The sequence below is a fragment of the Acomys minous genome (genome assembly GCF_964271855.1).
Source record: "Acomys minous genome assembly, chromosome: 10".
In the NCBI taxonomy this organism is placed as follows: Eukaryota; Metazoa; Chordata; class Mammalia; order Rodentia; family Muridae; genus Acomys; species Acomys minous.
The window spans coordinates 64,725,604-64,753,402 of record NC_140491.1 but is presented as its reverse complement, the minus strand read 5'-3'; the positions used below and the strand labels follow the sequence as shown (position 1 = coordinate 64,753,402).

General features: G+C 42.3%; 1 protein-coding gene across 5 annotated transcripts; it reads left to right on the top strand.

The window, feature by feature from the left end:
- The first annotated feature begins 10,596 nt into the window (after positions 1–10,596).
- LOC311607801 (interleukin-36 gamma-like) lies at positions 10,597–17,262 on the top strand. Of its 5 annotated transcripts, XM_084799863.1 has the most exons (6): positions 10,695–10,732; positions 11,256–11,321; positions 11,978–12,076; positions 12,627–12,734; positions 13,524–13,663; positions 16,260–17,262. In XM_084799863.1, exons 3-6 carry the CDS (start codon positions 12,049–12,051, stop codon positions 16,467–16,469), a joined length of 486 nt encoding a protein of 161 aa, XP_084655989.1. In that variant the 5' UTR covers positions 10,695–10,732; positions 11,256–11,321; positions 11,978–12,048; the 3' UTR covers positions 16,470–17,262. The 5 variants fall into 5 exon arrangements, with proteins under 5 accessions (XP_084655986.1, XP_084655985.1, XP_084655989.1 ...); XM_084799860.1 differs by lacking the exon at positions 11,978–12,076 and having other exon boundaries at positions 10,597–10,732; XM_084799859.1 differs by lacking the exon at positions 11,978–12,076 and having other exon boundaries at positions 10,630–10,732; positions 11,256–11,415.
- The last annotated feature ends 10,537 nt before the right edge of the window (positions 17,263–27,799 follow it).

The following is a 27,799-nucleotide window of genomic DNA, read 5'->3' as shown; positions in this document are numbered from 1 at the left end:
GTGAAGAACCGCATTGGAATTTTGATGGGGATGCTTTTTGGCCTTGGCTTGAAAAGGCAACCCAGTAGTAGAAAAAGGATCCCAAGAAGAGACAAAAGATTCAGAGACACCCCACTCTCACTCTTAGGAGTCCCACAAAATCAATAAGCCACCACATAACCATAAGATACAAATAATATGCTCTTTTTGTTCTGCTTGATTCATTCTATTGGTGAGGCTTTCCACAGAGCTTTTTTTATTTGCCGTACTACATTTATCATTTCAAGTTTTTATTTCAGTTTGGCTTTTCTTCCAAAACTCTCTCTTTATTAAATTATATTTTCATGTTTTATTTTTTTCATTATTTCATTTAAATGTGTTTTCAGCCTCCACTGTGGCATTTATTCATATCTTTTTCTAGTCCTTTGACCAGATTTGTTCTTTCTGTGCATAGAGAGGTCTTTATGCATCTTTCTCCGTCACTTCACAACCTTACTTGTTGAGACAAGATCTCTCACTGAACTCTGAGTTCACCAATTAGATGACCAGCAAGCTCCAGGGTTCCTTCTTTCTTTGCCTCATGCTGGGGTTACAGATGCATACCATGCCGCCTAGATTTTTTTTAATGTAGATGTTATGGATAGGCATCCATGTGCTTGTACAACACTTTATGAACTGAACCACCTCCTCAGCCATGTAGACCAGTCATTTACATAAAAATCCTTCATCTCTGTTGATAAGGACTAAAACCAAAGTGACGTTGCTGAAAGCTGAGTCTCTGCATTTTGAAATCATTGACAATTTGAGGCTTATGTAATTAGAGACAAGCAAGTCCTATTTAAACCAAGTCACAGGGGGAAAAAAAAAATTTCTGGAGTGATTTATGTCATGCAATAGCAGAAGAGAGCTGAAGTATGGGTCTTTTGCCTCTAGCCTCTCTACCCTTGTTCTCTGAGGTTGAATGTTGGACAGTCATGCAGTGATATCAGCAATGGTGGAGGGTAGGTGACACACTCCCAGGAAGCCTTGGCTCTATCCCTCAGGGAAGCATGACTCATTCAGCAAGGGCAGCTTGCCTTCCCAACACAGCGCTTAAACTCCTTTCGAAATGACTTAAGAGACTTTCTAAAATGTGGAGCATTTCCCACACCTCTGTAGGTGATTCATGTCTTGTTAAAAACCCACAAAGTTGAGCTAGGCATAGTGGGGCACACCTTTATTCCAAGCTCCCAGGAAGCAGAGGCAGGTGGATCGCTGATTTAAGGCCAGCCTGGTCTACAGAGTGAGTTCCAGAACAGCCAGGGCTCCACAGAGAGACCCCATCTCTAAAAGACAATCTAACAACAAAATAAAACCCAAAAGAGTCTGATACAGTTTAATACATTATCCTACCATTTAAAAAATTATTCTTTTCTTTTAGGTATTATAAAGCTAAAAATAGTTAATGTTTGCAATTTTATTTTTTTTCTTTTGTTTTCTACATTTTTGGTTATTTTCCTCCTTTCTAGCATTTTGAACAAGTCTTGGTGTGATAGGCAGTTATTCTACCATTTAGCTCCACCTCCAGTTTAGTCAGTGAGAAGCAATATGGCTTGGCTCAACCATAGTACCATTATTTTTTTTAAACAAAGAAGATATTATAATAACTATCATTTGTTGGTTTAAATTGTCACTGGGACAACTCTTGTTGGACCCATGTCAGTGTCAGTCTTGAATGGAAGAAAGGTAAACATCATTACCAAGATATATTTGCCAACATACTATGTTCCACCTTAGGGCAGCAGTAATTCTACAGAAGCGATAAGTAAATTAGAAAACAGAAGCTTTGATGAAAAAAAGAATGCTCTCAAAATTTTGATATCCTAAATAGAAGAGACCAGTCAACACTGCAGGAAAATGGAAAGACATTCTAGGATCTCTTTTCCTAAAAGCATCGGATGGGTGTAGGCTCGGAACCTTTTCAAACCTATTTATTTGGGCTTCGTTAATGCTTCTACATCCCTTCCAACCCACCTACCCTAGATAGGATAGCAAAGAGGTTTATCAGGACAAGAGAGGTAGACCTTTCTAGACTCAGCTCCTTGGCGTGATTCCATTCTTCGTTGTCAGGATCCCAGCCGACCCATTAAACAGAAAACCGGCAATTCAGCAAAGGCCCATCCCCCAGCAGTGACTGCAGCTGTAGGAGCTGGAATCCAAAGCAGCAGCTAGAACCCAGAACCTTGGAGCATTCTCTGGAGTGTTTCTTTCTAGAAGCATCTCGAAGCAGAGCAATGAACACCCAAATGACAGGAAGCAATGCCAAAAGCAAAAAGCCAAGCTATCCTCTCAGAGTCGGTTCTAGGATGTTTTTCAGCCGACAAAGACCGTGCTCCCACAAGAGGCAGTTCTTCTAGTAGACAAACACCTCATGTCCTCTCACAAGTCCATTCCCAGCGGACAAACACCACACACCCTCACACAAGTCTGTTTCATATCCCACACTTGGGAGCAAAACAAAAACATGTTTACATGCACTATAGGATGAGGTCACTTTATGGATCAATCTTACCAAACATTGGAGGAACAGTAAATTCCTATTGTACCCAATTTACTTTAGGCAGAAAATGAAAAGTTATTCAGAGTCATGTGGTTAGTATATTTTTTTATTTTAGAACTAAAGAAGAATGATGATAGTGTTAGCAGGCAGTGTGGCATCATACCATATATAGTTGCTAATGAAAAAACTCTAAAAACCGAAAACAGATGAACAAAATATCAGTATCTCTCCAGATCTAACAATGGAGTGAAATATTTATAATCATATAAGGTATATCTTACAAACACACACAAAAATGTCCTTAGAAGATTGCTACATTGATTAGTAGTTAAAATTATAATGTTATCTCCCTTGATACAGAAAAGCACTTGATAGCTTTAAACATTTATTTCCAACTTTTCAAAGTCTTTACAAATTAGGGATGGTGAGAACCTGTTTCCCTAAACCGTGTGTTGATTCTCTTTAAGATCAGTAACAAGAAAACAGAGCTCGTTTAGCAGTGCCACTCAGTGCCACTCAGTGCCACTCAGTGCCATTAAGTGCCACTCAGTGCTACTCAGTGCCATTCAGTGCCACTCAGTGCCACTCAGTGCCATTCAGTGCCATTCAGTGCCACTCAGTGCCATTCAGTGCCATTCAGTGCCATTCAGTGCCGTTCAGTGCCATTCAGTGCTACTCAGTGCTACTCAGTGCCATTCAGTGCCATTCAGTGTTACTCAGTGCTACTCAGTGCCATTCAGTGCTACTCAGTGCTACTCAGTGCCATTCAGTGCTACTCAGTGCTACTCAGTGCCATTCAGTGCCGTTCAGTGCCACTCAGTGCCATTCAGTGCCACTCAGTGCCACTCAGTGCCACTCAGTGCCATTCAGTGCCGTTCAGTGCCACTCAGTGCCATTCAGTGCCACTCAGTGCTGTTTAGTGCCACTCAGTGCCACTCAGTGCCATTCAGTGCCACTCAGTGCCACTCAGTGCCATTCAGTGCCACTCAGTGCTGTTTAGTGCCACTCAGTGCCACTCAGTGCCATTCAGTGCCACTCAGTGCCACTCAGTGCCATTCAGCGCCACTCAGTGCCACTCAGTGCTGTTTAGTGCCACTCAGTGCCATTCAGCGCCACTCAGTGCCACTCAGTGCTACTCAGTGCCGTTCAGTGCCATTCAGTGCCACTCAGTGCCATTCAGTGATCCTCAGTGCCATTCAGTGCCACTCAGTGCCATTCAGTCCCATTCAGTGCCACTCAGCATCATTCAGTGCCATTCAGTGCCACTCAGTGCCAATCAGTGCCACTCAGTGCCTGGTAAGAACTGAGAGAGCTAGTCATGGCAACCTACTCTAGGCAAGCTCACTACCACTGAGCGCTGCCTAAGTCCTTGTATCTTGGCAATTTCCTGGAAATTCCAATATGGAGTAAAATTAATTTATTAACAAATTATTTATTACTTTATTGTCCAGACACCTTTGCATGCAAATGTTCATTGTAATGAGTTGTTGTTCTGGTTCAAGGTTTCTGGTTTCTGAAGCACAATAAATTCTGGACCATTGCAGAGATATCTGGGATAGCCTCCTGCTGATGCCCAGAGTCAGGGTGTTGTTGCAGCTTCTCAGGGCTTCCCAGAGGGCAGTTTCTATGCAAGCTCCTGGATTCCACATCCTTCCCAGCCTTCAATGTCTGCCACTGTCAAGCTTTCCAGGCTCGACCTTTGTGCTTGTCGGCTGTGGACAGTGCCGCTGCCCAGCACTCTCCCAGAAGGGCAAGCAGGTACAGCCAGCCAGGTATCCTAGGTCCTGACCTATTCGCAAAGACCCCTTTCTGCAGGAGCTCCAGGGGTCTGCACAACTTCCTGTAGTCAGTGCCAGCAGCCCAGCTGCTCACCAGAAACAACTTCTGCACTTACAGCCTGCTGGCTGAAACGCAGTAATGAAGGGCGTAGATTCTCCTGACACAGCTCCATCTTACCTTCCGATTTCATGAACTCACATTTTAAGTGCGTGAAACTTGCCCCCCCCCCTTTTCTTTCTTTCTTTCTTTCTTCCTTCCTTCCTTCCTTCCTTCCTTCCTTCCTTCCTTCCTTCCTTGTCATTCTGGAGTTACTGTGAGCCCTGCAGACTCCTTTCCACTGACAAGTCATCCCTCAGAGCCTCCGTGGGCCTCAGATTCCAAGGTGCCCTGAAGCTCCGCTGTGAGAGCCTGCAGCCAGCCCTTGGACCCTTCCATTCTGTTGAGGATGTGGGTACGGGAACTCGAGGCAGGGGAGACCACGGAGAAATCAAGCTTTACTAGAGTCCTTCCCATAGCTTCCTCGGTTTGCTTTCTTATACAACCTAGTACCTACCTCGGAGTGGCCCAGCCCCCAGTGGACCAGTCTGGGCCTATGGGCCAGTCTGATGGAGGCGGTTCCTCAGTGGAGACTCCCTCCTTCTAGCTAACTCAGGCGGTTTTAAGTTGACAAAAGCTAACAAGTACAGGCAACACTCTTTTTTAAAGATTGATTGATTGATTGATTGATTGATTACGTACACAGCGCTCTGTGTGCGTGCACACCTGCACACCAGAAGTGGGTATTAGATCCCATTGTAGATGGTTGTGAGCCACCATGGGGTTGCTGGGAATTGAACTCATGACCTCTAGAAGAGGTCTTAAGTGTTCTTAACCTCTGAGCCATCTCTCCAGCCCCCAGGCAACACTTTTATATTAATAAAACTTTGAAGTCTTGTTGAGGGCTGTGTACTGGTGATAGGGCTGTAATAGTGGGAGGCGTATTATGGAATTTTCCTGTGAAAAGTAAGAAGATGTGGATACCGAGGGCAGATTCCACTCTGAAAGCATAGTTTTAAACAGGTCAGAGCACCAAGAGTCCTTGTAAGTACATAAAAGCCAGGAAACATCTCTGCTGTGTTCCCTGGGTGAGCATTTTTTTTATTGGTAGTGGCAGGCATGAATGTGGAGGGTGAGATCACTGCTAAAAGGGTTGGATCAGGAATTGCCAGTAGGTAGTCATTTCAAACACGGAACCTGTTTTTGAAATGTACTACAAAAGCAAGCTTCAGTTTTTTCCCCTAAAACGTTAAAATGTTTTCATGGTGTTAGTTTCTTCAGTGTGGCTTTTCCAGCTGTTGGAACTGGAAGTCTCTAACATGATAGGTTCTTCTAGGCAGACTTCCCAAGTAGTCAAGGGCACACATTTTAATAGTCTCTACAATCTGTTTCCTGAACATGCTTATGCTGCATGGAGAGAGGCAGAATCTGTTTCCTCACACAGTTGCTTATTGTCTCTTTAATTTGTGACTTCCTGGTGGGCGGACCGTGAGCCTCATTTGTTAGCTTGAGTTGCGTATTGCTAATAACTGTTGTAGGTAATTATAACTACTTACATTTATTGGGTTTTTATATTTCCTATCTGGTAAATGTTTTTCAAATCTGCCTTTTCCTATTAGTTAGTAGGCAGTAACCATAAACTTTGGGTATGCGAGGACCATGCACAGACTGGACCTAAGTCCTCTACATAGATGTAGCTGATGGGCAGCTCAGGCATCATGTGGGTCCACTACTAAGAGGAGCAGGGACTGGCTGTGACATGGGCTCTTTTGCCTGCTTTTTGATCACTTCCCTCTAGGCCACAGGGAAAGAGGACTCAGTCCTGATGCTACTTGATAAGCTGGGGTTCTGGATGGGAAAGGGGGTGGGGGAGGGGCTCCCCTTTTCTGAAGAATAGGGAAGGAGGAATGGGAGAGGGAAAGAGGGCTGGGAGGAGAGGTGGGAGGGGCTGTGACTGGGATGTAAAGTGAATAAATAAATTAATTAATATTTTTAAAAAACTTGGGTATGAATTGCTTCTTTGTTCAGTGTGTTGCAAATAATTTTTTTCCTGGGTAGCTTGTCTTTTTTTTTTTTTTTTTTTTTTTTTTCATTTTCTTTCTTGATGTCTTTGGTTGGTATTTTCTCCCAAATTTGAATGTTTTGGTGGTACCTAACATCCTACCTTTCCTTTTGCAGTTTGTAGGGTATGGGCCATTGGGCAACGCCTAAGAATTCTCTGACACTGGCCCCTTATCCAGAAACTTCACATCTTAGGCACGTAACCATTTTTTAGGTGGCACGTGTGCTCTGCTGACGTTAGTGCCTTTTATCGCCATTAGCTTTCCAGCTGCACATAACTGCACAATGATCCAGAGCAACTATAAATGATGGGAAACATCTTCATGGTGTCCCTAGACAGTTTCATTCTTTTATACTAATTATTTTAATGCTTCTATTTATTTCTGCTGTTTTTGTTGAGTAGCTTAGGGATATTTTTGTATATTTGCCCTGAACTCTCTCATACAAGGGAGAGATGAAGTTGAGTAGCGTGTTGGATCACATCACGGAACATGGGTCTCACGGAGACCAGCTTCAGGAGAACGTGATGGGATCAAGTCTTAGACCACAGGGTTGGAAGCTGTTAAACATGTCCATCCTATTACTCTGTCTACAGGATCTACACCAGAGGACTGCTCAGGAACTTCCTTGGCCCTTCCCTCAAGTCCACCCGTGATGATAAATAAGGTCACATGGCCTTTAATTGTTGCATGATCCCTGATGTTTTAGTTTTGACTGTCAGCCCAGTTACATGAGTTCCAATTACATAATGGACACCTGAAAATATAGAGACTCTCATGATGCTGACGGTCTCTTACTCTGCCTAGTTTCCTTTGACCTTTCCTCAGTCTATTAAGGTCCTGTTAAGTGAGTGAGTCTGCAGGATGATTCCTACAGACCACAGACCACCCTCCCTAACTCGTTAACCCTCTCTCCACCAACAAACAAACCAGTGCATCTTCAAGTCTTAAAATTAGGATCTGGACTAATAGTTATCTTGAAATTACTTCCATATCTAGGGCACTTAGCCTTGTGTGCACTTACTGGGCTTCAGCTCCAAGCACACTAAATGTCCATGGCTGCCACTGTTCTATATGATGCCAAAACACTAATAGGAAGCGTCAGCAACTGGGTTCTCTTAACACAGCAAAACTTTGCTCTTTGCTTTTTTAGCTGATAGAAGTAATAAGAGGATCATATAATGGCTCATAGAATGAAAGCAGAGAAGAGCTACTCTTCCAGTGAGAGCTTACTAGGAGAGTTCCATCATCACGGCTTGAAGTGGGAAAGTGAGCCTTCACGTCCAAGGAAGAGCTTCATTAGGGAAGAGGGCCTGACAAAGGTCCTGAAGGGGATCCTCTTCCAATCTCTTGAATGTCTAGGAACACACAGCACTCTTGTCGTAGGCATCCATGAGGAGTCCATGGAGGGAGAAGCAGACCCTTCACTCCCATTAAAACAAAGAGAATCCCTCTGACTTTTTAGATTTCCAAGAGTGGGAGGGAAGATTCCACACCATGTGACCTAGCCTGACTTAGCCAACGTGCCAGCAGTCACAAACTGGAGGGTATAGATAGAAGTAAAGTTACAATTCAAAGCTAACTTGGGTTTGGTCACAGCTGCAGAAGGGCAATGGGGAGTGAAATTGCAAAAGCCATAGTCAACTTCACTTATCTGTTTTTCTGGAAAGAGGCAGAGAGGGAAGGACCAGACTGTAGGAACAAGGAAGGATGTGGCTTGACTTTGGGGGAAAGGGGAACAGCTTGGCAACTAATGGATCTGTGACCTAGCATTGTAGCATATCTTAAGGCCCTTCTGCCTTGGGCCGGACAGGAGGGATGTGCTTGCCTGCAGCAGCAGAGCCTGAGGAGGAACCCTTTAACTGACATTGCTGCTATGTCCTCCTTAGAAGGGATTGGGACCAAGCTTCAGGGAGACATGACTAGATCCCTTCCAGGGCTGCCACATCTCTTAAAGTGGCCTCATTTTAAAGCGACATGTTCGTGGTCTACCAATGGCTAGTATCAATATTGGTAATCATCTCAAGTGAACCTAGGGGACCTTGTACTGGCAATATCTACCCATTTCATTTTGAGATAAGAATTCTGGACCACTTCCTCAGGAGATGAGTTCTTTGCTCTTCAAAGACCAACTTCCCTCTTCCCTTTATCATTTCACTCTTGGTATGGTTTGGATGTGGCTTGAGGATGGCCCACAAGTATTCACGTGTTGGAAGACTGGTCCCCTGTGTGGTCATATTGAGCTAATTAGACCATTTGAGGTCTAGAGAAATGGATTATGTCATTGGAGTCCCAACCTTGGAGGAGATAAACATAGTTGATATAGTATTTTATAGTAACATAATATTATATTAATACAGCATAATTCACATAGTTCTTGAGGGACCCCAGGTAGTTCACCTGAGAAAAAGTTGTTATAAAAGAGTAAGATTGGCTCTTCCCTCCTTTTTGGTTTCCTAGCTCACCATCTGTTCACTCTCACTGCTCTTTTTCTACCCTTCATCTCCCCAGCCTGAAATATTTTTTTTTACTTTTATTGAATATCTATGATTTACACATCATACACCAAAATCCCTGTCCTCCACCCCCCAGTAAAATAAAACAAACAGACAAACAAAAAAATCTTTTGTAGCTGTAGTGTATCACACAGTTTAGCCTTTTGTCCACATAGGTTTACTTTCAAATGTTCATTGCTATGAGTCATGGGTCTGGTTGGAGGCCTACACTATCGTTACTGGATCCTCACTGAGACTACTGTTGGATATCCCGTTGTTGCTGTGTGTCAAGGAGATTCTTAATCTTTGAATCTGCAGGTCTGGCCCCTTCATGTGCTCCAGCAGGTCATACATGGAGTGGATGTTGGGGTGAGGTCAACTCAGAGCCCTGGGTCAGGACCCGCTCCCCTGCCTTCAGGACAGGGCGCATTCTCCTGCTCCTGTGTCATCACGGTAGGGCCAGCTCTCCCACTCCCATGTCCTCAGGGCAGGGCCAGCTCACCCACTCCCACTGAAATATTTTTATAACACATACACACAAAAAAACAGGTTTATACATTCCCATTTCCTCTGATTTCTCCATCCTCTGAGATCTACACTAAGTTTAAATTAGTGACTTGTGGATGGCAACTTTGAGATTATAATTACAACATTTCTCTCTTCCATTTGCTCTCTCCAAACCATCCCACATGTTCCTCCCTACTCTCCTTCAAATTCTTGGTCTCTTTTTCACTAACTGTTATTATATGTACATATATATTCCTAATAGAACCAGTTTAGTCCATAGAATGATGTTACTTGTTTGTATGCTCTCAGAGCTGACCATTTGGCACTGAAAAACCAATCAGTGTGCTGTTGGCATACCGTTATTGTGGGCCATCAGTTTGGTGCAAGATTCTTCATTCCCTGAGGCATCAGTCCCAAGATCATTCATTTGAGCTGCAGTGGTTTTTGCTTTTTGGTTTTGATTTTTGTTTTGTTTTGTTTTGTTTTTCATGTCCACAATTACTACTGTCTACAGTACCACAATTCCTTTTACTCTTTAGCCTCCCTGAGCCTTTCTGTGGAGGTCTTTGGTTCCCTCCATTGGAAATGTTTATGTACATTCTGTTTTCCAGATTGGGTTCTTACCGAAACAGAGCACTAGGGATTTGGAAGGCAGGTGGAACCTTTTTGATGCTGTTTTGTGGTGAGTATGTCAAGGAAAAGAACCTTTCGACTGATTAACAATGGGGGCCACTCAAAAAAAGGTGAGAGGCACCAACCTGATTTTGGATTAGAGGGATCATCACTTCAGCTTTATACTTCCTTCCAAGGTAAGACAGGAGTATATTCCTCTGCAGCCAGAAAGAGATGCAGGTAAGAAAGATTGTCTAGGGAAACTATTAAGATGCCGGAGCAGAATTTGGATGTCCAGATTCTAAGAACCATCCCTATCATTTGTATTCCCTGAATTTGCAGTCTAACTCCAAACTGACAGGTCAGGCCAGCTGACCTCTGGGGGAAATCCCCTAGTCTCTCCCTTTTGAGAACTCAGAGGTTTGTTATTAACTAATTCCTGATGACCTATGGGGCTGGGCTCCTTCTGTTTCTTGAGGAGCTCAGAAGAGTCACACACATCTGAGATTTCTTCACCTGAATGAGCCAGGATCAAGGTCTTGACAGGCAGAACTGGATTTCCTCCATGCTGAACATTTGCCACACCTACAAAAGAGGCTGGTGCCTGCCTCCTCCCCTCGCCTAGATAAATGAGCAGGCTGAGTGAGAAGCCATCAGTGCACCTGGGAGCTGCCCGAGCTGTGATTTGGTCTTCTGAACCTTCCGTAAAGACTCTTTCTTGCCAGGTATAGCCCATACCCACAAAGCCCTCTGCTTGTGGGACTTTCTGTACTTCAGGGCTCAGTGAAGGGACTGAGCTGTCTTGCCACATCTCTGGGCCCTGCTCTGTGTGTGAACCTCTGTCTTTCACTCCTGAATTTCTGGGATTCTGGCTGGAACTACCGAACATGAAGACACCCCTACTCTTGCCTCAGACAGAAAGAGATGACAGAGACAGCAAAGCAGAAGGACCTCTGGGGAAAAGACATACAAGGAATTGCAGGCTGGGGGTGTGGGGGGGGGAGAGATGTTAAAGTACGAATGTTATTTTTGGCCTCCTAACTTGTAGAGAGATTTCTGAGTAGAGGAGAATTCTGCCTGCTTTTGTCTCCAACGCCTTGAGGTTTGGTTTCAGGGGGTAGCTTCGTTCTTCTAAGTCCATCATGTCTGGTTATGCGTTTCAACTCTCTGTCCTAAATGGGAGCCTGAGATACTTGGGTCTTGGAAAGTCTTGTCAATGTCTTCTGAGGTTTATATTCCTTCCTGCAGTCTTCTCCCTCAGGTACCAGGACAAGCCCACTATGGAAGACAATGGAGAAAAGATTACATATGGAGGTGATGTTGGGATAGGACACTAGAGAGCTTGGGCTATTTATATCCTCAGCTATGTCTTCTAGAAAGCCAAGCAGTCAGCCCGTCTCCATCTCAGGTATGGCTGTTAGCACACAATAAGGTGCCCTTATTTTCTGGAGGGTGGAGGCCACTACCTGATGCTCTAGCTATAGTCCCCAGCATCAGGCCAAACAAACAAGAGCAGCTCAGCCTCAGGACGTATGAGTGGTGGGACTGTTTTTTTTTCTCCTTTATTAATTTATTTTTGTTACATCTCAATGGTTATCCCATCCCTTGTATCCTCCCATTCTTCCCTCCCTCCCATTTTCCCCTTATTCCCCTCCCCTATGACTGTTCCTGAGGGGGATTACCTCCCCCTGTATATGTTCATAGGGTATCAAGTCTCTTCTTGGTAACCTGCTGTCCTTCCTCTGATTGCCACCAGGTCTCCCCCTCCAGGGGACATGGTCAAAGGTGAGGCACCAGAGTATGTGAGAAAGTCATATCCAACTCTCCACTCTACTGTGGAGAGTGTTCTGTCCATTGGCTAGATCTGGGTAGGGGTTTAAGGTTTACCGCCTGTATTGTCCTTGGCTGGTGCCTTAGTTTGAGCGGGACCCCTGGGCCCAAATCTGCCTATCATAATGTTCTACTTGTAGGCTTCTAGGACCCTCTGGATCCTTCTACTTTGCCATTCTCCCATGCTTCTCTCATCTAGAGTCCCAATAGAATGTCCTCCCATCTGTCTCACTTTCCTGGTAAGTGAAGGCTTTCGTGGGACATGCCCCTTGGGCTAATATGCAGATATAAGTGAGTATATACCATTTGAGTCTTTCTGCTTCTGGGTTAACTCACTCATTATGATCATTTCTAGCTCAATCCATTTATCCACAAATTTCGAGAATTCCTTGTTTTTAATAGCTGAATAGTATTCCATAGTGTATATGTACCACAGTTTCTTTATCCATTCTTCTATTGAGGGACACTTAGGCTGTTTCCATGTTCTGGCTATTATGAATAAGGCTGCTATGAACATGATTGAGCAAATTGCACACAACAAGGGACTGGTTTTTTTTACTCTGGCTTTCTGGATTGTCCCCTTAGATCAGTAATCACCCTAGGTGGCCTTTGCTTCCCACGGATTTACTACAAAGGAAGTCTGGGTCGCTGGGTTCCAAGAAAGTTGCCAGTTTGGGCATAAAAACCCCTGGTCCGGTTTTCATTACAGAAAGGGCCTGGATTTAGATAATCTTTCTCCTCTTTTGAAAACTTAATCAACATGTCTATTATTTGTTTTCATTCAAATAGCAAGAAAAAGTCCTCAGTACGGGGAGCTTTCTGACTTGGACCAGCAGGTGTGGATCCTTCGTGGTCAGACCCTTGTGACAGTGCCGCGGAGCAATACTGTAGACCCAGGTCAGAGGTCATCTGTGACTGCTTAGCTTCCCACACTACTTTGTTTTTTAAAAAAAAAAAGTGTTAGTACCCTCTTGAGAAGTGAGATGGCCATAGTTAACAGTAGTTAGAAGAAGCTTCTGGAATGTTTGACCACAGATGCATGTTAAATATATAACATAAAGGACATACTGATTATTCTGGTTTCATCACTGTTGTATGGCATAAGCATGCATTAAATCAATACTCTGTGCCCCCAAAATATGCCTAACCATGTGTCAAAAACATGCTTAACTTTCTATGGAGGCCACTTGGAAGAGGCAGACTTTATACCTGCCTGGGAAGAAAAGTCAGGGAGAGGTTTGTCCCAGACTAAGGTAGAGCAGACACTAGGGATGTGTACTTTGGAAGGAGAATGTATCTGCGCTGTATGACATCAAAGCATCCTGAAAGAATTAAATGTGTGAATAACATAGAGAGGGTAAATTTCAACATCTCATTAGGCAAACCAAGGATCAAAGGAGCCATTTAGGGTAGGAGTGTTTGCCACCAAGTGCTCAAGCACAGGTGTGAAAATCTAAATCCTCCCATTCACTTAACTCTGTGCCTGCCCCAAAGCTAGGACAGTGCTTCCCTATCAGGGTGGATTGCGGGGAAGAGGTGGATGACCACTTGGTCTTGGTATCAAGGATTACGAACTACAGTTCTGGACTCACTTGGCAAACAAATGCTGCTCTGCTAAATCAGAACTATTAGAGCATTCTGTCTTCCTGGCTTCAGAGGAAAACTGTTATTTTCTTATCTTTATAGTCATCATCACTGTCCTCCCATTTAAGTACCCAGAGTCCCTTGAGCAGGGCAAAGGAATTCCCATTTATCTGGGAATCAAGAACCCAGAAAAATGCCTGTTTTGTGAAGAAGTTGGTGAGCAGCCCACTTTGCAGCTAAAGGTCAGTGACCCAGAAAAATAACATAAAAATGTAGAAACCTGTGTTTCTTTCCTTATACTTCTGTTTTTAAGTTATCATACAAAGCATTTGATTTCGTGTGGTGTTTGTAACACAGCATGTTTTAGTGGGTTCTCAACCCCCCAGATCCGTCCTTTACCCTCACATCCACCTCACCAGGCTCCTTTCTGTTTCAGGACACATGTGTCCCTTTTTTTTTCCTTCCCCCCTCTCTTGGATTACTAAAAAAAAAAAAAAAAAAAAAAAAAAAAAAAAAAAAAAAAGCCCATGTATCTTGAGGTGGGTTATTGGCAGGATGTTAAACTTTAGAATTAACAAAGAAACTATTTCCCTAGGCATGTTTACTTCTAGCTCCTTTTCAAATATGAGCATGCCCTATAGAAGTCTACCTTAATTAAATTAATCAATGTGGGAAGACCAAGGCCACAGTGGGCAGTACAATTCTCCGGGCAGGGGATCCTGACCTGTAGAAGAATGGAGAAACCTAGGCAAGAACAAGCAAGCAAGTCAGCATGTTCTGGATGCGATGTGACAAATGCCTCAAGGCCCTGCCTTGGCTTACCAGACCGACAAACTGTAGCTTAGTATTAAAAGCCAAATAACCATTTCCTTCCTTGAAGTAAAATAAAAAATAGACGCGTAAAAGACTTTGTCTTGCCATTCCTTAGTTGATAATGTTTGTTTTTCTTAAATTTTAAGATGTCCTCGGTCATTGTGGACGTCTATGTGTCCTCTCCTTAACTCCCCTGTATTTCCCACTTCAGAATTCCTATTCACAAGTCAGTAGCAGTCTTAGGCCCTACCTAGGTATTATACAATATCTTATGCAATTGCCACATTTTATGTCTTTCCTCTATTTATTTATTTGTTGGCCTTGCATTTTAGGAGAATTTCTTGTTCTCAGCTTATAATTATGCTTTTTCCCCCCTTGTCTAACCTTCTAAATGGTTCTTCCTTAACCGTTTTTGAAACATTCACCTTTGCTATTCCAATTCCTTTAAGCTCTTAAGACAACTGTATATGTGTACTCACATAGAAATATACATACATACATAGATATAATTTTATTTGTGTGTAAGTATATGCATACATACATCTCTTCTCGCTCCATAAACTTCATTTTTATTAGATTAATTCAGCCTGATCCAGTTTAACTCAGCACATGTGCAGAAACGTAATTGCACCATATGAGTATACGGGATATCCTTGAACAGAGTGGCAAAAAAACTCTGACCTTTTACAGCCTGGATTCCAGAATGAAGAGAGGCAGGCAGACGATAAATATAAGAGCACATCGTTTGTTATGTGCCAAACGGTATCGCGTCTTACGAAGGCAAAGGAAGGCAAAGCAAAACAAGTTCAGTGAAAAGCTAATCAGATCAGGAAGTGGCCTGGGGGTGGCAGAAACAGGGGTAGAGTCGGTGTCGCTGTGCAGGAGGAATTCTAGGAAAGCACAGGAAGCAGGTGAGAGTCCAGAGGCCAGTGAAGACAGGCACAGAGCAGCAAACTGAGGCCAGAAAAAGACTTGCTGTTCTCTGCCATTTGCTATTTCGTCCAAGTGAACAAAGAAACCTGGGATGCTCTGAACAGAGTGACCCAAAACAACTTAAATCTAAAATGGATCCCTCTGACTCTATGTTGATGAGGCAGTGCGGGAGGGGGGGGTGCTCAAGGATGGAAGTCCTCTGGAGGCTTCCGGGTGTGATCCGGGTGTGATTTGATAGAGCTAGGATAGCAATGGAGATGGTGGGGGGGGGGGCGGGGTTAGATTCTGGAAATTGTTTAAGTGTCAGCAACAAGATTTGTGGACAGAATAGATGAGCTTACATTTCAAGCTCTGCCCTCTTTCCTAAGTCACTCTTCTGTTGGACTCTTCTCCTCAAAAATTGGCCATTGATAATGTACGGGTTTTGGGAGGGTGAGGGAGCTTAATGAGACAGTGTTAGGAGTAAAGAGTGCTTCCATGGAGTTTAAAGAGGAAAAAAAATCAGACAGCAAATTCTAGCAGCTATTGCAAGGGTTGTCTGTAAAGTAAGAACCAACAGAGAGAGAGAGAAGTGTTGGATCATTAAAACAGAGTTATGTGACGCATGACAATGTTTGGGCCCTCGGTGGGCTTCACATACAGTGGTGCCCTAGCAGTCCTCCTCAGGTGGGGAGGCCCAGGGATGGGGATGAGTGAGTCATAGCCATCCAGTCAGTGGCTAGTCTGTTCTTATCAGTCACTTCTGCTTCCTTGGGGAAACGAGAGTGAAGATGACTGAAGGAGCGTGGGAGTTACAAATAAGGTAGATTTTCACTTTTTTGAACGGTCAGCAAATCTCTGCCGAACAGAGTGTCCTTTTCCTTTCTATGTCTTTCCTTTCTTTCCTTTTTTTATTTTGGGGGAAAGAGGGAGGTTAATGGAGACTCAAGGCCTTGCACTTACTAGACAGCCTCTACCACTGAGCTAAATTCCTAACCTCTGCAATTGAAGGCTTCCTTGACTCAGGAGTATTTAGTTGTTGTATAAAAATAGCTTTGCCTCTCAGGAGCATCTTCTAGTTCTTCTCATGAGTATTTTTCCCCTCACATGCAGGAAGAAAAGATTGTGGATTTGTACAACCATCCTGAGCCAAAGAAGCCCTTCCTGTTTTACCACACCCAGACGGGTAGAACGTCCACCTTCGAATCAGTGGCTTTCCCTGGCAGGTTTATCGCCTCCTCCAAGAATGGCCAGCCCATCTTCCTCACATCAGAACTGGGGGAAAATTACAACATTAACTTCAATTTAAATATAGGGGCTTGAACCCATTGTGGGAGCAGAGGGTTGGCTAGAAGTCTTTGTCCTAAAACTTTTCAGCCTCTAATATATTATCAAGCTTGCTCTGTGGTAGTTTCATACTGCGAGGTGGGCAGAACCAACAAATATCTCATTTCATAGATGATCACAAAGCAATAAAACAGGTTGTATACTCCAGAGCAGGGTGAGATGGGAGCAGTGTAAAGCTGTCCTCTGAACTCAACAGGTTAGAGAATGTCCTTTTCAGACACTTCAGTTGGTCTTTTACTGTAAGCTGCTTTGATGGTTTACTCTGACAACGAGAGTCCTAGGAGTCTGGTCAGTTTCAGGGACTTCCTGAAGCCATTTTAAGTTGTTTACTTTCCTGATTAAGGAGCCTGCTTGGAGGATGGAGTGCTTTAGTCCTGGAGGAAACTGTTACATAACATATGGGAAACTCGGAGCCTCCCCACAACTCATCCCTGACGATGTCCTTATTTTTCAGAGTATCAGCTGATGACTCACCCAAATGCAGTACCTCCAGGCACCCAAAAAAATTATGTACGGACATAGGGTTGAGTTGTGTTTACTTCACTGCATTTCTCAAACTTGAAACAACATCAGAGTTACCAGGGGCATGTGCTTAACCTTCTAAAACCTCACACCTAGCAAATTAAAACCCCTTCCTAGACATTACAGCGTGTTCCCTAGGGTTTGCTGATTAACTAATGCTTTCCTGGGTCTTCTAGGTGTAATTTTCTGTGTGGATATACTCAGAGTAATCATAGTTAGGACAAATAAAAGGTTATATTAAAATGTGTGTTTCTTCCCTCTTGAGTGATTTAAAAGTAAGCTGTGCAAACTGACTTGTATAAAAAAATTTTCAAGCCCTAGAATCAAACTTCATAATATTCTAAGCATAAAAAGAACCCAAATTTCTATCAACCAGTGAATAGATAAGCACACAATATATTCAGTACTATCCAGTAAAAGGAAATTGCTGATACTCAGCTGCACGGATTCTGAGACTGTCCTGAGGACGGCAGACACACACAAGGGGAGTGTGCTGAATGGGTTCATTTATAAGAAGTTCAAGAATAGGTGAAACTCATTTTGAAGATTGTAATCAGAGCATCAGTGCCTTGGAGAGAAAGAGAAGGCATTGAGAATGTTTAAAAGCTGCTAGAGAATTGAAAACTAGCCCCATTCAAAGGGTGGACAAACCACAATAGCTTTTCACTACCTCACTGCAATAAAGTGCACCAGAGGCCATCGGGGCAACACTTTGTAGGGGAAAAATATTTCCATGGTTGAAGTCCTTACCCACATACTTTATTGATTAAGAATACATGAGCCCATTCAAGAAAGCTTATTTTCAGAGCTGACAAGAAGTCACAATGTATAAAACCACTTGATGTACAAGCCAGGTGACGTGAGTTCCATCTCTGGAACCCACAGTGGGACAGTAGAAGGAAAGACTGACTCACAAAAGTTGTCCTCTGACCTTCACACATAGGCCATGACACATATACGTGCACATATATGTACCCGCGTGTGGGCCATACAACAAGTAAAATTTAAAAGTTTAAAACTGATTTGCTTCCATGTGCTTTGCCTAAAGAACTTCTAGAGAATATGTGTATCCAAACAAGAGAAAAATGCAGCCTCCTTAAAGCAGGGTGCCTTAAGCATAGAGAGAAGATCCCAGAAGATAGCTCAGCAGAAATAAGCAAGCCATGAATGCAATAACCTCCACTCACTGAATGAACTAGAGAGATTTTGATGGTGGGGAAATTTTTCATGGGAGTAATGAGCTCTATAGAAAAAGAAGCAAAATTTTTGGGTGGTAATGTATGCCTAAAGCCTCAGCACAAAGAAGGAGGAGGACAAAAACTGTGAGAAAGAGGAAGAGAGAGATAGAGAGACAGAGACAGAAGCAGAGAAGCTAAAGCTAGGCGAAGGCAATTTTTAAAATTTTATTTATTTATTCGCTTTACGCCATGATAGCTGACCCCCTGTTCACCTCCCAGTCCTCTTTCATTGCACATCCCTTCCTGCCATTTTCCCCTCTCCTTCTCCTTAGAGAAGGGGTCGGTCCCCCCATGGGTACCAATCCACCCTAGCACATTAAGTCACTGCAGAACTAGGCACATGTTCTTCCAATGAGGCTAGACAGGCAGCTCAATTAGGGGGATGGGATCCAAAAAGAGGCATCAGAGTCAGAGAGGGCTCTGTTCCAGTGGATGGGGGACCCACATGTTGACCAAGCTGTGCATCTGCTACATATGTGCAGGGGGCCTAGGACCAGTCAATGAATGCTCTTTGGTTGGCGGTCCAGTCTCTGTGAGTCCCCATGGGACCAGGTTAGTTAACTCTTTAAGTCTTCTTATGGAGTCCTTGACTCCTCTGGCTCCCTCAATCATTTCCCCCCAGCTCTTCCGTAGGATTCCCCGTGCTCTGTCTAACGTTTGGCTGTGGGGCCTCTGCATCTGTTTCCACCAGCTGCTCAGTGAAGCCTCCCAGAGGAGTTATGCTAGGCTTCTGCCTACAAGCACAGCAGAGGAACATTAATAGGGTCAGGGATGGAGAGCGGAGCAGGGTTGAGGATTAGGAGGAGGGAGAGCAGAGGAGAGAAGGCCAGGTGATAGAACAGAAACCAGAGGTGGTAGGGCATCTCTGGGACTTCCCAGAGACCTGGGAGACCCATAGCAATGGGGGATATGGAGCCTCAAGTGGCTACTTCCTGTAGCCAGATATGAGTTCCAGTGGAGAAATAAGGACATCAACCCACCAACAAAACCTTCAACCCAAATTTTGTCCTGCCTACATGATGTGCAGGGACAAAGATGGCTCAAAGACGATTGAGGAATGTCTAAGCACAGACTGACCCTACTTGAGATCTATCCCACGAGGAAGGCAGTTTTTATTTGATCAAGAAGAAAAAAAATTCCATAGGAATGTCTCTGAGACTTTTGCTACTTCATATGAGCTTTAAAGATTGACTTGTATACCCTGAAATTAAAAATAAACTGCAGAGAGTCATGGCATTGGCACGGTCTAGGTGCCTTGAAAAACATGTGTTACAGGCTTTTCAAGTTAGAATCCATGGCTTCTGGGGCACTGTATGGCTTTCAATTCCTATGAAATCAAGGTACTCCCTGGGACATTGAAGCATTCTGGATGCTTTGTGTTTCTCTATGTTCCCTAAAAGTCAGTGAAGCATACAGAAGCTTGACAGGACAATTGGTCTTAGACATTACTCTTGTACACCTGTATAACTTGCAAACATCACTAAATCCTAACAACTACCACTAAAACAGAGATACATATATTTTTAAATTACATTAAAAATATTTTTAAAAGGAGAAAAAGATTAACAAAATTACTGTGTGAGACTGATCTATTCTACTTATATTACTTAATATAGTGACCTACCTTTTAAATAACATTTTATTTTATTTTGATGTATATAGCTTTAACAAGGTTGTTTTGATATTTCAATGAAGGAAAGAGGTTGTGGAAAGCAATAAATGATTGTTATTGTTGTGGTGCTTCGATTATTTCTAGAACATTTTAAGAAATCTCTTCAGACACTGCCTTTTGCCCCTGTGGTTCAAAATAAGTATTGAGTATGTGTATATGTTTACTTATAGCAAATATATCTGAGTTCTCATCACGTAGCTGAAGAAGCAGACCTTTGGAAGCCTCATTTGTCAGTCTTCTTTTCTATATCCTTCCCCAACTTCTTACATCTGTAACTGTCACCCTAAATTTGATGGCAACCATTCCCTTGGACTTCATTATAATATTACTGCAAGTATGAATATCCCTAAGATATGTAGTGCTTAGATTTGTGTGTTTTAATTTTTTTATGGAGATGAGATCATAAAATATGTATCTACCTATACCTACACATTCTCAGGATTCATTCATATAGTTACAGTTTTGCAGAAAAGACCCCAGGAGACTCAGTGGGGAGAAATGTCTAAGAAGAGCCTAGGAGAGAGTAGCCAGGAGTAGTCTGTAGGGGATTTCTCTTTCATGTTGTACATCCTGAAAGACAACTTCCCATCCTGCGTTGTATTCTGGAAACTTAGATGTCTTTCCTCTCCAATTTCTTCAATGACTCACTCATATTGTGCAATCAAAGTGCAATGCTTAGCCTCCATATGCATGTGTAAATTTTATTACTATTAGCCTCTGGTTTTGTTGAAGAACAGTTTGATAAGCTACAAGGGATGGTTTTGATTCTTCTGTATTTAGTAAGAGCTGATTTGGTAGCGTCCTGAGTATGTGAATAAGTGGGTCTCTGATTCTTGTGCCTTCTCTTCAGGCTCTTTTCCTTCTTTTAATTTGCCTTGTCCAACTTCGATGTGATAGTTTTTGTTTTATCTTATTGTATTTTATTATGTTACGTATTGGTAGTATCTCTTAGCACCCTGTTCTTTTCCAATGAGAGACAAGGAGTGCATAGAGATGGGAGGAAAGAGGGGGATCTAGGAGCAGTACAGAAAAGGCAAACTGTAATCAGGATATATTGCATGAGAATAAAATATATTTTCAATAAAAGAGGAGTACTGCTCAATGGTTTTCTGTCTTTGAAGGCTGCTGATAAGAAATATGGTGTTATTATTATGTTTCTGTCTTTTATAGGTCAATTGGCATTTTTCTCTTACAGCTATTAATATTGTTTCATTGCTTTGATTATTTTAATATCTTATCATAGTATGTTATGAAGATTTTTCCCCCCTGGTCATGTTTATTTGGACTTATAAGTGCCTCTTAGATTTGGATGTCTGCTTATAGCTCTAGATTTTAAATTCTTTTTCTATTTCATTCTAGCTCCTTTACACCTCACATAGAGGTATCCTATAACCAGCCGTTCTACCCCAAAGCCCAGCTGAACTGAGCATTTGGAAATATCCTACTGTCTTCCAGATCCCACTATTGTTAATATTTTGTTTGTGTGAAGGAAATGCATTTTTATTATTTGTTAGTTTTACTATTTAACTCTTTTCTTTGACTTATGAAATCTCATCCTAATGAAGTTGAAACTTATTTCTTTTTTATAATCCAAGAATTTTGTACTTGGGTCCGTGGTTCTCCTGATATGGCTTCTTTTTATCTTTATTTCTCTCCTTCTGCTTGGTGTTAATAAAGTCCACTGTATAGTTTTCAGAGATTGAAGAAAAATTGGCTTCAGGGTTTTAAATGTGTTCCTTCCCATCACCAAGCATACCCAGAGCTTGGGCCTTTTTCTTTTTCTTTTTTATTTAATTATATTATTGAGCATGGGTGTATGCTATACACACAAATGGTATAGCAAAAAAAAATTGAGACAGGGTCTCTTTAAATATCCCTGGCTATCTTGGAATTCACCATATAGACCAGGCTGAGCTCAAACTCACAGATATCCCATTGCCTCTGCCTCCAGAGGCCTGGGATTAAAGGAGTACGCCACCATGCCCAATAGTGTAAAATTTTTTATGTTCTTTTCTTTCACATGTTGATTCTGTAGGTTGGAGTACAGCCTGAGTTCTTGCAGTTCTGACCAGAGACCAGATGATGCCAATATATCACCAATAGTCTACACATTAGAATCAAATGTGTGAACAATTAAGAAAGTTTAAAGGTTTATGTTGAATACATATGACTTGAACACAAATATCTTTCTTTTGAACATTGAATTCCTGTCTTATTGGGGTTGTCCTCATAACAGGGAACTTGTCTAGGAGACAACTCCAGGGAATTCAGTACACACTAGTTACTTTTACAGGTAACTGTGGCCACTAAGGGCCCTCTGAGAAGCCTGTGTGTTGTCCCTCCAGGGGATAGGGAGACTGGACCTTATTCACCAGTCCCTTAACTCGTTGGAGTATGTGTCCCTGAAATGGAAGCCAATAAGGTATGAAGGTGACATGATCTGGGACCGATCCGAGGCAGACTGTGAACTCATATATGGGGGAAGACACCAAAATCATTGAATCAGTTTCCTTTTGGAAAGGCCTAATGATAGGTCCTCTGACAACTGATAGGCTACCTGACAACTAGACTTTGAAGGGCTCTAATAGCCCCAAGTATGGCAAACGTTGTGGCATGGCAAGCCCCGCCCTCCCTGCTTCCCTCTCTCTTGCTAAACCATCACAGTCCCTTATATGGCCTCTTCCTCACTCCTGACTCATTTCTGAGGGTGCAGCTATCAAAAATTTCTACTTGGCTATACTGACTAACAAGCCAAACCAGAACCTACCAACTCATTCTAGCTCATCCTATCATGGACTGCCACTTCTTTCCCCTTTAAAAATCATTCTATCCCAGCACTCAGGAGGCAGAGGCAGGCAAATCACTGTGAGTTCAAGGCCAGCCTGGTCTACAAAGTGAGTCCAGGATAGCCATGGTGACACAGAGAAACCTTGTCTCAAACCACGCCCCCCCAAAAAATTAAGTGTATTTATCATAATATCAAACAACAAGTCAACATGCAAGTTATTTCAAATGCTATATATGGCTGTCTTCCTCTGTCAAACAAATTTGTTTCTACTAAACAATAAATCATTATATTCCATGTAGTAATTAATTTCCTGAGTCATTTACGTATGACATTGATCAACAGACTTCAAAGATCTACAAAAAAAATTCTAGTAATGTCAGTTATTTATACACTTTACTTTTAAGAAAATAATTCCTAATCCATGCAATGTAAAACATCTGTCTACTAAACAAGTAAATCAATTAATTCCTGAACATTATCCAATGTGAGTTATTTATCACAGTCCTCAAAGAAACATAAAATGGAAATAAGCCACAAATGGCAAACACATAAAAGGCTCCCAAGCCCTTCCCTCCATATGTGTGCTTAATTAATACTTCTAATGCCTAATTGGGGATTGCCAGGGCAATATCATATAACAAATGCCTAAAATATACAAGAAATAAGAAAAAATTTATATGAATTCAAATTTAAGCACTAATTTTTAACTGTAATATTTAAGAAAAATGGAAACTATTTCCTTTTAAATTACCCAATTAACTTTCTCATTTTTGGGGAAATGGTCAAATGCTGATGTATGCATATTGAATCTGAAAGCACTATTAATATTATAGGCAATACAATTGATCAGTATAGATATAGGTGGCTGGAAAACGATGTCTAAACAAATGACTTCAGGGACCCCGTGTAACAACTGACTATTTTGTTTCTTGATTGGTTGAATGCCCTGGAATTCTGGCCATTTTCACAAACCAGTAATTTCAGGTGGCAATGACAATGTTGACACAACTTCAATACCTATAATTACATCTAACTAGTTGCATCAGGTGGTGGGAGGGTGGGGTTGGCACAGTTGAATCGCTCTACTCACTTTGGCGACAACTGGCTACTTGTTCTGCAGGTGAAAGGGACCCCTTACAATAAATCATTATTGAATAGCTAAGCCTTGGCTGTCACTCCACCAATTCTACCATTCTCTTCTCTCTTCTACTGCAGAACGTGGTTTTATGTAAATGGTGAAGTGCTGTGCTGCCATTTGCAATGATGTGAATTATATAAACAAATGCCCCTTAAAATACTGGAAGTATATTTGAAGGCATAAAACAAAAGATTCATTTCTCCCTTAGTGAAAGTCATTTCTTCTTTTGATCCAAGATGGCGCCAAACACAAGTCCTAAAGAGCCCTAGATGAGAGAGGTCTGCAAAATGCAGAGCACAGGTGCATCTGGCCTGGGGCCACCCAACTGGCCCACAGAGGATGGGTGCCCAGTCCCCAGAGTCTGGACCCGTACCCACCAATGAGCTGCTGCCGTGGGCTGTATCAGGAACTCAGTATGTGAGATTCAACTGTGGGTGATGTAACTCCAGCCTGGAGCTGCTGGCCTGGGAAAAAAGTGGGGAAACGGGTGGTTCTGACCTCAGACTGACCTGTGAGTCCTGAAAAAGCCCTAGGGGCAGATGACCACACAGGCACAAAATCCAAAGCCCAGCACCAAAGGCTGTGCTCTCTGTTGCCCTCTCTGACTCATCTGTGGGCCAAATGGCCCAGGAGGACCTGAGAGTGTGGATCTGGGCCAGCCAGTCTATGAAGGGACCCAGGGCCCACACGGGAGCCCAGGTAGCTGTGGACACTCCCTCCAGCCATAGCTCCAAAGCCTCACACTTGGGTTTACTGATCTAAGGCTGCACAGTCTGAATTGATTGGTCTGAAACCTCCATCCCAGAAGACTGTTCTCACACATTTGGGTGAAACTGATCTGGCCACCACAGCTCAGCAAGGCCTCCCACACTCTCGGGAGGGTCTGAACCGGCAAGAAGGGATCAGGCAGAAAACTAGCCACCTGTGCTCCAACCCAGGGAGCCATTCCTCAAGCATTAATGGAGCCTAACCAGCTTCCTCAACCCAGCAGGAGTGCCCATGCACACCCAGACAGGACTGAACCACCCTGAAGGGATCAGACAGAAGCTCAGCCAACTCCCACAAGCCAGAGGGCAGCATCTGCTTGCTCAGGTAGGACTGAACCTAGGCCCCACAGCCTGGACAGATCAGGCAGAATCCTAGCCAACTCCCACAAGCTAGCAAGGGTTCTGGCTCTCTAGGATGGACTGAGCCTAGGCCCCTAAAGCCCCAGTGCCGTAGGGCAGGGTATTCAAACCTAGTCAGAGGCAGGATATCAGACTTTATCTACACTACTTTGAACTGATTCTTGGCCTACAGAGCACCAGCAACAGCCTCTGCTGACCCAGTGGGGAGCCCAGAGTGTGGAGTAAAGTTCTATGGAGCTGAACCAAGGTCACCTGCCTGATCCAGGGAAGGACACCAGAAACTACCTCCCAAAGTCAGCGACAGCAAGATGACTAAAGGCCAGTGTAAAAACACAAACAACCAAAGCCAAAACAATATGGCATCTCCAGATTCCAACTATCCCAAAGAAATCAACCTTGAGAACTTAAACACAATTGAAACACAAGAAAATGATCTCATATCCATAGTAATGAAGATGATAGTGGAGGAAACAGGAAACAAATGCAATTCACAAACAAATGCAGGAAGATGCAGCCAAAGTGATTGAAGACATTAAAGAGGCCTATAGAGAGGCACTGGAAGAAATTCAGGAAAATACAAACAACCAGACAGAGGAAATCAATAAAACAGTTCAGGATCTGAAGATGAAAATGGAAACAATGATAAAACTCAAAAGAAAGTCAGGACAAGAGCACTTAGAGAAGCAAGCAAGTAATGCAGAGGTAAGTTTCTCTAACAGAATTCAAGAGATGGAGGAACAAATCTCAGGAGTAGAAGATACAATGGTAGAACTGGAAACAACTATCAAAGAAAATGCTAAGTCTGAAAATTTTCTGACACGAAACATCCAAGAAATCAAGAACACCATGAAAAGATGAAACCTGAGAATAATAGCCATTGAGGAAAGAGAAGGTGCCTGCCTCCAAGGCCCAGAAAATATTTTCAACAAAATCATAGAAGAAAATTTCCGCAATTTAAGGAAGAAGATGCATATAAACATAAAAGATGCATAGAAAACACCAAATAGAATATACCAGAAAAGAAAATCCTCCTGCCACAAAATAATCAAAATGCAAAATGAACAGAACAAAAAAAATATTAAGAGTAGCAAGGAAAAAGGGCCAAGTAACATATAATGGCAAATCTATCAGAATTACACCCAACTTCTCAGCACAGACCATAAAAGCCTGAAGGGCCCAGACAGAGGTCCTGCAAATCCTAAGAGACCACAGATGCCAGGCCAGACTACTATACTCAATGAAACTTTCAATAACCATTGATGGAGAAAACAAGATATTCTATGACAAAAACAAATTCAAAGAGTACCTATCCACAAATCCAGCCATACAGAAGTTATTAAAAGGAAAACTCTATCCCAAAGTAACAAGCTACAGGAAATAGGTAACTACATTGTTGCAAAAACATAACCACACACTCTATTCCAACCAACATCAAAATCAAAGGACTTAACAGTCACTGGTCACAAACATCTCTCAACATCAATGGTCTCAATTCTCCAATAAAAAGACACAGACTAACTGAATGGATGCATAAACAAGACCCAACATACTTCTGCATTAAAAAAAACACATCTTAGCCAGAAGGGTAGACATACATTACCTCAGGAAAAAAAGCTAGAAAAGGGTATTCCAAGCAAACAGACACAGTAAGCAAGCTGGTGAAGCCATTTTAATATCTAATAAAATAGAATCTCAACAAAAATTAATCAAAAGAGATGAGGATTGACACTTCATACTCATCAAAAGTAAAGTCAACCAAGACAGTATCACAATTCTGAATACCTGTGCTCCCAATACAAGGGCACCACATTTATAAAACAAATATTAACAAAGCTTATACCACACATTGACCCACACACATTTATAGTGGGAGATTTCAACACCCCACTTTCACCAAAGGATAGATCAACAAAACAGAAACTAAATTGAGAAATAATGACACTAGCCAATGTCATGAATCACATGGATCTAACAGATATCTGCAGAACTTTTCACCCAAACACAAAAGATTATACCTTCTTCTCAGACCCTCATGGAACCTTCTCCAAAAGTGACCTCAACAGACACAAGATTGAAATAATGCCTTGTATCCTATCAGATCATCATGGACTAAATCTGGACTTCAACAACAACAGAAATAACAAAAAGCCTACACATAACAACAACAACTCTCTATTTAATGACAACTGATCAGAGAAGAAATAAAGAAAGAAATCAAGGATTTCTTAAAATTCAATGAAAACAAAGGAACAACATACCCAAATTTATAGGACACATTGAAAGCAGTGCTAAAAAGAAAATTCATAGCAATGAGTGCCTTCATAAAGAAATTAGAAACATCTCATATAGGCAACTTAATGACACATCTGGAAGCCCTAGAAAAAAGAAGCAGAAACACCCAAGAGGAGTAGATGGCTGGAAATAATCACACTCAGCACTGAAATAAATAAATTAGAAACAAAGGGAACAATTCAAAGAATCAACAAAACCAGGAGCTGGTTCTTTGACAAAATCAACAAGATAGACAAAGCATTAGCCAAACTAACTAAAAGGCAGAGAGACACTATCCAAATCAACAAAAGCAGAAATGAAAAGGGAGACATAACAACAGACACTGGAAGAAATTCAAAGAATCATAAAGTCCCACCTCAAAGGCTTATATGCCATAAAATTTGAAAATCTAAGGGAAATGGACAATTTTCTTGATCGTTTCCACTTCCCAAAGTTGAATCAAGATCAGATAAACAAATTAAATAATCCTATTTCTCCTATAGAAATAGAAGCTGCCATTAAAAGTCTCCCAAAAAAAAAAAAAAAAAAA

Excerpts from the sequence above, each read along its gene's own strand:
- LOC311607801 (XM_084799859.1), top strand. The coding sequence starts at position 11,373 with ATGTCTTCTAGAAAGCCAAGCAGTCAGCCCGTCTCCATCTCAG. Across the intron at positions 11,416-12,626 it reads TCAGCCCGTCTCCATCTCAG|CAAGAAAAAGTCCTCAGTAC; the intron begins GTATGGCTGTTA and ends TCATTCAAATAG. Across the intron at positions 13,664-16,259 it reads AGCCCACTTTGCAGCTAAAG|GAAGAAAAGATTGTGGATTT; the intron begins GTCAGTGACCCA and ends CCTCACATGCAG.